Source organism: Colobus angolensis, unplaced genomic scaffold, assembly GCF_000951035.1.
Source record: "Colobus angolensis palliatus isolate OR3802 unplaced genomic scaffold, Cang.pa_1.0 Scaffold221, whole genome shotgun sequence".
NCBI classification, from domain to species: Eukaryota; Metazoa; Chordata; class Mammalia; order Primates; family Cercopithecidae; genus Colobus; species Colobus angolensis.
The window spans coordinates 4,115,319-4,128,095 of NW_012115389.1; the positions used below are offsets into that span (position 1 = coordinate 4,115,319).

At 45.0% G+C, this 12,777-nt stretch overlaps 1 protein-coding gene across 1 annotated transcript in view; it reads right to left on the reverse strand.

The window, feature by feature from the left end:
- PLEKHG1 (pleckstrin homology domain containing, family G (with RhoGef domain) member 1) overlaps nt 1–12,777 on the reverse strand; it is a 175,567-nt gene that overhangs the window by 27,845 nt on the left and 134,945 nt on the right. The window contains exons 7-10 of the mRNA XM_011943778.1: nt 9,443–9,574; nt 4,730–4,912; nt 4,541–4,636; nt 4,283–4,369 (exon numbers count right to left, since the gene is read on the reverse strand). Of these exons, the coding sequence (XP_011799168.1) occupies nt 4,283–4,369; nt 4,541–4,636; nt 4,730–4,912; nt 9,443–9,574 (498 nt within the window). The remainder of the gene's footprint in view (nt 1–4,282; nt 4,370–4,540; nt 4,637–4,729; nt 4,913–9,442; nt 9,575–12,777) is intronic.

The following is a 12,777-nucleotide window of genomic DNA, read 5'->3' on the forward strand; positions in this document are numbered from 1 at the left end:
ATTAACCATTTCAGTACTTAAAGGGAACTTCCTGGGACACACACACCTAGTGTGGAGAAAGACAGGTATGTAAGGTGGTCTCGTTTTGTAACTGCCTTTCAGAATCTTGTTAGCAATTTTGATTTTCCCACTAGACAGGTAAACAATAGGTAGGGCCCATCAAAAACGCTCTGCCATTGCTCAGAAGGGCGTTCTAAGGCAGCAGGCCAGCAACAAAATGACTAATCATAAAGAAAATGCAGTCCCCTCTCTGCATGAGCTCCCTTTCATCTCATAACACCCTGATGAAACGAAAACTCATGCTTAGGTCCCAGTCCACACCTATGCACATTCATTTCCTGAGGACCAAATCATTGCTGGCAGTCCTCAGAATAAGCTTCAAATGCTTGTCAAAATATACAGAGAACAAAACAGACTATCCCCTTTCTCAGAAATCTCAGCCCTTCTTATTTTCCACCCAGTTCAATTTTCATAATCATCATCCCATTGTCTGCTCCACCTCACTCCTCCCAGCCTCAGCTTGGACCATTTCACCATCCATGTGAATAATCCACCCACCACCCTCACCCTAGTTCCTTGATCACTTTATCTCTAATGACCTTTTCCTCCACTCCAGAGCAGCAACACAGAATCAGAGCCACCTTCAGAACCTGATCACACTCAAAACCGCCCCACCTCTAAGGCGGGACTCCAAAAGTCCCTTCTTCAACTACAGATTGGTGTATTTTCTTCTCTCCAACATTAAGTCCTGCTGAACCAGGCTTTATGACAATACTGCAGTCCCTCACCCCACGCTTCTGTTGCCAGCCGGTTTTCCTCTCCACTCTGCCTGATGTCATGCCCAATTACTGCAACTGCGTGCTCACTGGCACCCTCCCCACCCTGGGAACCTTCCCCTACCAGCTCTGCCGGTTCCCAACCTGGAGGAACCCACACGCACCAGTAGCTTCCAAGTTGCTGAGCAGATTTTGAAATGACGTCATCACACTGATTCATGGGGGCCAGCTTCAGTTGGGTCTTTGATGCCTTCCACAGATTATTCTAGTTATCTCTAGTGACTGGTCCATTTTCTTTCTTTCTTTTTTTTTTCTTGAGACGGAGTCTCACTGTCACTGAGGCTGGAGTGCAGTGGTGAGATCTCGGCTCACTGCAGGCTCCGCCTCCTGGGTTCATGCCATTCTCCTGCCTCAGCCTCCTGAGTAGCTGGGACTACAGGCGCCTGCTATGACGCCCGGCTAATGTTTTGTATTTTTGGTATAGATGGGGTTTCACCGTGTTGGCCAGGATGGTCTTGATCTCCTGACCTCGTGATCCATCCGCCTCAGCCTCCCAAAGTGCTGGGATTACAGGTGTCAGCCACCGCGCCCGGCCTGGTCCATTATCTTTAGCAAGTGTTCTTCTGATCCCTTCCACTTTCCCTCAGACACCCCTGATCTCTGCTTCACTCACCCAGCAGATGACTTTATCACCTGCATGAGTGAAATCAAACGCTTTGTCTTCCCCCAAGTCCACCGCAAAGTTCCTCTGTCTTTCATCTCTTTCTCCCTTGGCTCAAGAGAGATGCTTCCAGCCCTTTCCAAGATAAGCCCCTATTCCTGTGTGTCCCATCCCCTCCCTTCCCACCTCCCCAGGCTCCCTTCCAACAGGAAGTGAGCCACTGTCTCCTCTCCCATCTCCCTTCTCCTGCCATGCCATCCGCTCTTGGACTCAGCGTTCGACCCAGACAAGGAGTCTTGCTTTGCTCTTGCCTCTCTCTCCAAACTATCATTTTTTTTCCTTTTGTGAACTTTATATATAAAAAAGTCTATACGCATTCTGTTCCTTCTTAATCTCCCTTTTTCTTCAACCCACTGTGACCTTTCCCTTTTCTCTTAGTTGCCAAATCTAAAATCTGCTTTTCTGTTTAAATCTCCTTGACCTCAGCAGCCTTTGAGACTGTGTCTCCCCCCCGTCTCTGAGATGTGCTTTTTCCTTGTTAGCGCAGCGCCTCCTCCTCAGGCGTCCTCCCTGCCTCCTCTGCTACTCTTTCCATCTTTCTTTGGCTGTTCTCCAAATCCCCCCACCTGCTTGAGGATAACTTAGACGTTGGGATTCCCAAGGGTTTGTCTTTCCTTTGCATATTTTTTTGGGCCATCTTTTTAAACCTTAGGGCTTCAATTATTGCCTCTAGCAAATGTCTCCTGATCCTTAGATTCCAAGACCTGAATTTCCACCCGTGGCTGACCTTGCCCGGCAGCATGGGTGCCAGTGACAGCAGAGGGCTCCTCTCTCTCACTCCCATCTCACGGGTTCCTCTCCCTTTCTGTCTGTCTCAGAACCCACAGTACCATGCTCTCCTTCAACCTGACTCAGCCTTGACTCTCAGTGGGCAAAATCCTGCCCCCTGCCTCAGTGGCATGTTCTGTATTTGTCCCCTCTGTCGCTGTGGCTCCATGGCAGCACTGCTCAGCTCCTTTCTAGGCCATGGTGGTGGGTTACCATCTTCTCCAGCCTCCAACCTCACTCCTGCCACTTATTTATCACCCTGTCCCCAAAGTTACACTCTCAGAACACAGGACTGACCACGCCATCTCCCCTTCCTCCAAAGCCTGCAGTAATTTCCCAGTGCGAATGCATCCAGACTCCTCAGAGTGCATGCCCACAGCCCTCCAGGGGCTCCTGCCCTTCCCCTCCCTGCCCCAGCCCCTGCCTCAGCCCCTGAGAACTCAGTCCTCCCATCCCGGCACCATCTGTGCACCCTGAACACAGTGCATTCGTTCTTTTTTTTTTTTTAAATGCAGGTCTCTAGGTCTGGTTTCCTTAATTCCTTTTTTCCCACTTATAAAAATATTACTAAGACTGGGAACGGTGGCTCATGCCTGTCATCCCAACACTTTGGAAATGCTGAGGCAGGCAGATCACTTGAACCCAGAAGTTTGAAACCAGCCTGGGCAAGATGATGAGACCACACCTATCTTTACCAAAAATACAAAAATTAGCTTGGCGTGGTGGCACAAGCCTGTGGTCCCAGCTACTCCGGGAGGCTGAGGTGGTGGGATCTCTTGAGCCCAGGAGGTCAAGGCGGCAGTGAGCCATGTTTGCACCACTGTGCTCCAGCCTGGGCGACAGAAGAAGATCCTGTGTAAAAAAAAAAAAAAAACTCATCCTTTAAGACCGAGGTAAAAGATGTTTTCCTTCCTCTCTCCACTTAACTGAATTGAACACTTTATTCTTTCACGGCATCTATTACGTCTTCATGGTTGGCAGACGGTTCGTGGCATCCTCTTCCAAGCCCCAGAAGGAAAACCACCACCACTCCACAGAGCCCGCGACTCATGTGAATCTTTTTCTTTTTTTTTCTTGAGACGGGATCTCCCTCTGTCACCCAGGCTGGAGTACAATGGCACGATCTCGGCTCATTGCAACCTCCGCCTCCTAGGTTCAAGTGATTCTCCCGCCTCAGCCTCCTGAGTAGCTGGGACTACAGGCATGTGCTACCACACCCAGCTAGTTTTTGTATTTTCAGTAGAGATGGGGATTCACCATGTTGGCCAGGCTGGTCTTGAACTCCTGACTTCAGGTGATCTGCCCACCTTAGCCTCCCAAAGTGCTAAGATTACAGGTGTGAGCCACCGCACCTGGCCCCATGTGAATCTTTTTGATGTTAATGGCTGGTTTAGCTGAGACATAGTTCCTACATTTCCTGTCTCTCAATTTTCTTTCTTTTTTTTTTGCGACAGAGTCTTGCTGTGTCACCTAGGCTGGAGTACAGTGATGCAATCTCAGCTCACTGCAACCTCCACCTCCTGGACCCAGGTGATCCTCCCACCTCAGCCTCCCAGAGTAGCTGGGACTACAGGTGCATGCCATCATGCTGGGGGCTAACTTTTACATTTTATGTAGAGACGGGTGTCTCACTTTGTTGCCCAGGCTGGTCTCGAACTCTTAGGCTAAAGTGTTCCACCTGCCTTAGCCTCCCAAAGTGCTGGGATTACAGGCATGAGCCACCATGCCAACCTTTTTATTCTGAAGTTGAACATTTATCCTATCAGGATGCCTTGCTGGGACTTCATTAGTAATTAGATGATCTGATTAATGGTTGTCACTCCCAGATTCTAATTCTAAACTTTTTTTTTTTTTTTGACCCAGTCTCTTTGTTTTTTTTTTGAGACAGTCTCATTCTGTCACCCAGTCTAGAGTGCAATGACGTGATCACGGCTCACAGTAACCTCCGCCACCCAGGTTCAAATGATTCTCCTATCTCTCTCCCGTTTCACTGTGCATTAATTATTCAGTGTCCTACCTTAGCTGGAATCTTGGCTGCATGATTCTCCAGAATCAGTCTCTTTAGGTGCAGAACCCAGAGGCGTTTGTCTTGCTGGGATTTGGCCTGCCAAGACGAGATGCAGACTGTCAGACAACTTGATACCACCACCCACAGGACCCTCTGATGAGATGGGAAATGACCATGTGGCCAGAACGCTCTCAAAAAGGCGTCTGGTACACAGCACTCATCATTACACAAAGGGGCCTTGCGGAGAGGCCAGGGCCTGGCCGCTACCTGGACTGTGTGCTGCAGCTTGGGATTCTTGTAGTGGAAGACGCTGAAGCTGAGCGGCTCCTTCGGAATCACCTCCACGAGCATGAGGTTGCCACACTAGAGCAGAGACAGCAGAGGGGGTGAGGCACACTCAGGAGGGAATGGAACTGGGGATCTGAGTCCCTGCCCGGGGCCAGCGTGCAGACCTACCAGGATGTGAGCTTTGTATGTAAACGTGTCGTCTCTCTTCTTTGTGATGAGCAGCAGCTTGTCGAAGAGGAAGAGTGTCCGCTCATTCTTGGCTCGCTGGATGCGGAAGGTTCCCTCAAGCACCAGTTCCCCATAGCTGGTCAGGTCTGGCCCCTTCCAGTTAGTGAGCAAACTCTGTATCTCCTGAGAAAGGGAATGGGCCATGGCATTTAACAGGAGGCAGAAGCCAGGCACCAAGGGCTTGATGGCCCATCTGTTGAGCCTCAAGAATGGTGCCAAATCGTCCCCGACGGGGTCTAACGATCTACATGGTATCTGATGGTCTATGACATGGATCTGCATTTACAGGTGGTGTCACTTAAGGGCTAACAGAAATGAATCAGGCTGTTAGTTGATGAGCTGCTACTTACTTATTTCCATTCCTTCATCATGCCATGCTGTGGCTCACAGCAGCCCTTACATCTTTCAAAAGCCAGGTCCAGGGGCCACCAGTATGGGACCCTCTCAGATAGGCCTCCTTCACTTGATTTTCTTTGTTTTGTTTTGTTTTCTTGAGATGAAGTCTCGCTCTGTCACCCAGGCTGGAAGGAAGTGGCGCAATCAGGGCTCACTGCAACCTCCACCTCGCCGGTTCAAGCGATTCTCCTGCCTCAGCCTCCTGAGTAGCTGGGATTACAGATGCCCATCACCATGCCTGGCTAAATTTTTTTATAATTTTAGTAGAGATGGGGTTTTGCCATGTTGGCCAGGTTGGTCTTCAACTCCTGACCTCAAGTGATCTGCCCACCTGGACCTCTGAAAGTGCTGGGATTACAGATGTGAGCCACTGCACCCAACCCCTTCCCTTGATTTTTCTCATCCCCTCTCCTCTGGGGAAAAAACCCTTCAGAGTTGTTGACTTGAAGACTTCCTTCTAGATACCGAAGTTCATACCACACATAAGTAATTCAAAACTAAAGCCTATATAAATCATCCACGTCATTTTCTCAGAAATTTCTTGAGTTTAAATTTACTTACTCAGGGAAAGGAAAGGAACCTTTCTTTGCCCCTAACTTAAGTTTCAGTACTTTTTTTGTTAAAATTTTAAAATTTTATGGGTTCACAATAGGTGTATATATTTATGGGGTACACGAGATATTTTGACAGGCATACAATGCATAATAAACACATCAGGGTAAATGGGCCTCCGTCACCTCCAGCATTTATCATTTCTTTGTGTTATGAACATTCCGATTACACTTTCAGTTATTTTATAAGTTATTGTTGACTATAATACCCCTGTTGTACTATCAAATACTAGATCTTATTCAACATTTTTTTCTTTTGAGACACAGCCTCGCTCTGTTGTCCAGGCTGGAGTGCAGTGACGCAATCTTGGCTCACTGCAACCTCTGTCTCTTGGGTTCAAGTGATTCTCCTGCCTCAGCCTCTCAAGTAGCTGGGATTACAGGCACCCACTACCATGCCTGGCTAATTTTTGTATTTTTAGAAGAGATGGGGTTTCACTATGTTGGCCAGGCTGGTCTCAAACTCCCAACCTTGGGTGATCTGCCTGCCTCAGCCTCCTAAACTGCTGGGATTACAGGTGTGAGCCACCGCATCTGGCCTAGATCTTATTGTCTCTAAGTAAAGTTTTGTATTCATTAACCACCCCCACTTGCCCCACTCCCCGTTTTAGTGCTTTTAATGGAAATTGATAAATATAAACTAATAACATGACTTTGACTTTTCTGTGGAATTTATTGTATATCAATATCAGTGTTTTTAAAGGAAGTTGATTTTATTATTTTGAAAAACGAAAACAGTCACAAGCACCATTTAATTAAGGAACCCACAAGACAATAAAAACTTTACTGGTTGAAAACAGAAATGAACAGAAGTGGAGTATTAGTTTGAGCCAGAGTCTGATTCAGTAATGACTTCAGAATGTCAAGCAGCTTCACAGAGTATGAAAAACCAGCCATTTAGACATTTCTGAATACAGTAGTCCCCCTTACCTGCAGGGGATATGTTCCAAGACCCCCAGTGGATTCTCGGAACTGGGGATAGTATCGACCCCTAAATATACTATGTTTTCCCTACAAATACATACCTATGATAAAGTTTAATTTATAAATTAGGCATAAGATATTAACAACAATAACTGATAATAAATTAGAATAATTATAACAATATGTCAGCATCACTGCTCCGTTTGGGGGCATTATAAAGAGAATAAGGTTGACTTGAACACAAGCATTGCAAAACAAGACAGTCGATCTGATAACCAAGCCAGCTACTGAGTGACTAACAGGTGAGTGGCCGTAGGCAGTGTGATTGGACAAAGGGGTGATTCATGTCCTAGGTGGGAGGGAGAAGGGCAGTGTGAGATTCCATCATGCTACTCAGAATGGTACACAATTTAAAATTTACAGATTGTTTATTTCCAGAATTTTCCATGTATATTTTTTCTTTTTTGAGATGGAGTCTTGCCCTGTTTCCCAGGCTAGAGTGCAGTGATGTGATCTCAGCTCACTGCAACCCTGTGTCCTGGGTTCCAGCGATTCTCCCACCTCAGCCTCCCAAGTAGCTGGGGTTACAGGTGTGTGCAACCATGCCCGGCTAATTTTTTGTAGTTTTCTTTTTTCTTTTTTTTTTGAGACAGAGTCTCGCTCTGTCACTCAGGCTGCAGTGCAATGGCACGATCTCAGCTCACTGCAACCTCCACCTCCTGGGTTCAAGCAATTCTCCTGCCTCAGCCTCCCAAGTAGCTGGGATTATAGGCATGTGCCACCACGCCCAGCTAATCTTTTATATTTTTAGTAGAGACAGGGTTTCACCATGTTGCCCGGCTGGACTTGAACTCCTGACATGAAGAAATCCACCTGCCTCGGCCTCCCAAAGTGCAGGGCTTACAGGTATGAGCCATCACTCCTGGCCCTCATTTAAAATGTTCTAACCTTGGTTGACCACAGGCAAATGAAACTGCCGGAAGTGAAAGTGTGGATCAGGGGGACGACCGTATTCAATGGATTCTGATATTATGTTTGCAAAACACTTGTATGATAAAGCATTAAACTTTTGTTGCCATTGTCAAAAAAACAAAACAGAACAAAACAAAAAAAACAACAGCAGCCTGAAGATTGGAATGTCATCTTCCTCTGATTTTTGATAGTCAATGACATCACACCACACTCTGGCTGCCTATACCTGAAGCCTACAGAGTTTGTTCTGACTCATGAGCCAAATAAGGTATCCTTTTTCTTGAGTTAGGCAAGGCCACTCTGTATAGTGTGGAGTCACTTTGGGCTTTTCTGTCTCACTCTAGGGACAGCCAGGAGCCTGGAACTGGCCTCTGGGCCCACGCAGCCTCTTGTTTTGTTTTTCATAGTGCATCTATTGAAGTCCCCAGGGCATGATCACTGGCCCAACATCTGTCAAAAGTTTCTTAAGATTTAGGGCTCAAAATGTTTGTGCTGGATAGGCCTTTAGCAAACTTCTCTGTCTTATTTTAAAAATGAGGAAACTGTAGGGCGTGGTGGCTCACGCCTGTAATCCCAGCACTTTGGGAGGCTGAGGCAGGTGGATCATCAGAGGTTAGGAGTTCAAGACAAGCCTGGTCAACCTGGTGAAACACCATCTCTACTAAAAACAGAAAATTAGCCGGGAGTGGTGGTATGCCCCTGTAATCCAACTACTAGAGGCAGGAGGATCGCTTGAACTCGGGAGCCGAAGGTTGCACTGAGCTGAGATTGTGCCACTGCGTTCCAGCCTGGGCAACAGGAGTGAAACTTCATCTCCAAAAACAAAAAAAAAAAAAGGAAAGTAAAATGACATGCTGGAGGGTCACGTCCCAAGTGACTGTAAAGGAGCTGGTTCAGCCTTGGCTCCCCCTCCTCTGCGTTCCCTGCCTATGACCACTCACACACCACCTCATGATTTTGCAGGAACTGGTGGCAGAGGAATAAAGGCTTAACAAGTGTTTACATAGTTTACGGAAAGTTGCTTTAAACAAGAATTACTAAATTTGCAATTCATAGAAGTAGGAGACTCAAAATTTTAACTTAGATCATCAAAGGGGCTATAAGCAAACAATTAGCTTAAAAGTTATAATGTTGGCTGGGTGTGGTGGCTCATGCCTGCAATCCCAGCACTTTGGGAGGCTGAGGCGGGCACATCACCTGAGGTCAGGAGTTCCAGACCAGCCTGACCAACATGGAGAAACCCCGTCTCTACTAAAAATACAAAATTGGTGGCTCATGCCTGTAATCCCAGCACTTTGGGAGGCTGAGGCGGGTGGATCACCTGAGGTCAGGAAATCGAGACCAGCCTGACCAACATAGAGAAACCCCATCTCTACTAAAAATACAAAATAAGCCAGGCATGCCTGCAATCTCAGCTACTCGGGAGGCTAGGGCAGAGTAATTGCTTGAACGCTGGAGGCAGAGGTTGTGGTGAGCTGAGATTGTGCCATTGCACTCCAGTCTGGGCAACAAGAGCGAAACTCCATCTCAGAAAAAAAAAAAAAAAAAAGTTATAATGTCACTTTCTCTTAAATAGCCATACTAGATAGACAATGGTCAGTATTACTGATGTCCTGAACTTTTTTCAGGGAGAACTACACTGAAGACCGTGAGTGTAGTGCAGTACTTGCGCAGTCTTAATATTTTATTGGGAAAACAGTCAGTCAGTACACCTGCAACCCTGCCGGGCACTGACACCTCGCAGGCTCACCTGTAACCGGACCGCGTGCTCATGTTTCCGCTTCATGTCATTGATGTGCCAGGCGACTCGCTGCATTGTGTCTATAGCATCAAGCACCACATCATAGCCTTCTGTGTCCTTATCAAGGTGATTTTCTATTTCCTTAAACAAAAAAGAACAATTTTTTTTCCCATTTTTTTCATACAGCCAGTGAAACAAATGCCACCTCTATGATTAGTTCCTTATATTTTATTTTTACTTATTTATTTACACACTACCAGCTGGGTGTGGTGGCTCACGCCTATAATCCCAGCACTTCGGGAGGCCGAGATGGGTGGATCACCTGAGGTCGGGAGTTCGAGACCAGCCTGGCCAACACAGTGAAACCCTGCCTCTCCTAAAAATACAAAAATAAGCTGGGCATGGTGGCGCATGCCTGTACTGCCAGCTACTTTGGAGGCTGAAGCAGAACAATCACTTGAACCTGGGAGACAGAGGTTGCAGTGAGCCAAGATTGGGCCACTGCAATCCAGCCTGGGTGACAGAGTGAGACTCTGCCTTAAAATAAATAAATAAATAAATAATTGATAAAATATTTATAGACTACCATCATTCTTTAAGATTTTGAGGCTGGAAATACCTGCAACAAAATGGTACGGCAAGGAGAAAAAAAAAAAGGGATAGGAAAGATAAAACTGGAATAGAATTCCAGGATAAACATGATAAAATACAACATGCATGTAGCCCATTGAGTATCACGGTGATATTACAGTTATTATAACAGATGTGGGAATTGATTTTACAGCTGTACAGTTCTGAGCTTCCTGGTGGCCAATGTTAAAAGAGTTCTCAGTAATATAGTTCTCACTCTTACAAGATAAAATGCATACTTATTTTTTCCCTTATTTATTTAGGAAGCAAAATGTTTCATACAGGACCTTAATATTTAACAGACTCAAAAATATAGTGAAAACTATCTTTACAAAACGATCTCTATAGCAAGTAGGCATTTTAGCACATTTTCCTACAGACAAGGTTTTAAAGGCCAAATGAAGTGGACTAAAGACAATCCTTCAGAGTGTTGAGAAGGATCTCATGGTTTACAGCACTCAATTCTCTGATGGTCAGAAGTATGTTACATTAGCAATCATCTTACCACTGGAGGCCCACAATCCCAGGAACATGAGAGAGGGACAGGATCTTTGTTCTAATTCTTTTGAGCACATAAGACACTTGTCCCTTGATCCTCAACAGTCTAAAGATACAGACTATTGTATATAGTTCCTATGATTCTTTATCTCTCCTCAGTGCCCAGCAGAGAGCTGGGTGGTAAATAAGTGCTTATTAAACTGAAACTATTGCCTTCTTAAAAACAACAATAACAGTAATCCCATATTAGTGCCTAAAACAGCAAGAAAATACTAATCAATTGGATCGTTCTTGTTACATTTATTATACATAATCAACTAACAGGTGGAGGTTAAATGTTATGGTATAACTTGAAGATTAGTCCCATTATTTTATAGTAATGACGTAAATCTTTGTTTACTTTTACTGAATACTCAATTTTTCATCTAGCTAGAAACTGTAAAAGAATTTACATTTTCTTTCCATGCTTGGACTCAGCTGTTAACAAGGTCCTAAATGGCAAATTTAAAAACATAATGATTTCTTCTTTTAGCCTGAGAGACAATTGTGCTCATCAGTAGACAGACTGGGAGGTACAGAGGATATTTCTATGGGGATTTTCATGGATGGCTACATAACTTTGAAATGACGTGAATGGGCTGGGCGCAGTGGCTCACTCCTGTAATCCCAGCACTTTGAGAGGCCGAGGCAGGCAGATCATGAGGTCAAGAGATCGAGACCATCCTGGCCAATATGGCAAAACCCCATCTCTACTAAAAATACAAAAAATTAGCTGGGCGTGGTGGTGCGCACCTGTAGTCCCAGCTATTCGGGAAGCTGAGGCAGGAGAATCGCTCGAACCTGGGAGGCAGAGGTTGCAGTGAGCTGAGATTGTGCCACTGCACTCTAATCTGGCAAAAGAGAGAAACTCCATCTTAAAAAAAAAAAAAAAGAAAAGAAAAAAAAAGAAATGATGTGAATGACATAGAGGGAGCCCTCTAATCATCTATGAAAACAGAAAACACTTCAAAAGCCACCAGAGGTCAGTTTTAGATTAATCTAACCACTTTTTTTTCTTCATTGCCAGCCCTTAATATGCAGGATAAAGGCTGTTTTTCCTGTTAATTAACTTTTTGTAAGGATCTTGACTTGTTGTCTCACACGCTTAACTGAGATCTTAAACTTTCCTTTTGACTGACAGCCATCTCACTGTCTAGAAGACCATATTAGAGATTTTTGGGACACACATGTCTTAGATGTTATATTAACAGAATTCAGTAGAGATGTGTCCTGAGACAAATCTTATTTAAGAGTTATTTGGACACTGATTTCGCAAATAAATCCCACTAAATCTAAGAGGTCATAAGGATCAATTTAAAAATTAAAATAATATCCGTGATGTGACTTCAGAGAACATATGATTCTCCAAAGATAAGCCACCCAGGCAAACAGACGAAGCTAAGAAATTGCTAGTAAAGATGGACAAAGTTCTTGAAATTTTAAATATATATGAACCAAACAAACCTGGAATAATTATCGAAGTTAGAAACCTGGAATCACTTAAAAAGAGATACCTGTAAACTGCAGGCCCGTTGATGTGGAGAGGAACTCTGAATTAAAATTCCTTTAAAAAGGGGATTTTCATGTATCACAAAAATAATAAAAAACAATAGCTTACTTTTATCAAATGCCTGTGAGTCACAGTGAATGTGGGCAATTGATAAGATTTAGACCCAGGCCGTCTTTCCCAGAGCCCTGTTCCTAACCACTCCACTGCACTTTCTCCTGCTACAAAAGTAAGCAAGTCCTACTCACAGAATGAAAATTACCTACTATCATAGGTATTTTTTTTTTTTCATTCGCATCAACTTTTTTGGAGGGTAAGAAATAAGAATTTGAGGCCGGGCATGGTGGCTCATGTCTGTAATCCCAGCACTTTGGGAGACTGAGGCAGGAGGATTGCTTGAGCTCAGGAATTTGAGACCAGGCTGGGCAACATGGTGACATTCTATCTCTACCAAAAATACAAAAAATTAGCCGGGCATGGTGGTGCACACCTGGAGTCCCAGCTACTCAGGGTGCTGAGGTAGGAGGACTGCTTGAGCCCAGGAGGCGGAGGTTGTAGTGATCTGTGATTACACCACTGCCTGCCAGCCTGGGCAACAGAGCCAGACCCTGTCTCAAGAAAAAAAAAAAGAAAAGAAAAGAAAAAAGAACTTAAGAGATATGATTATCTT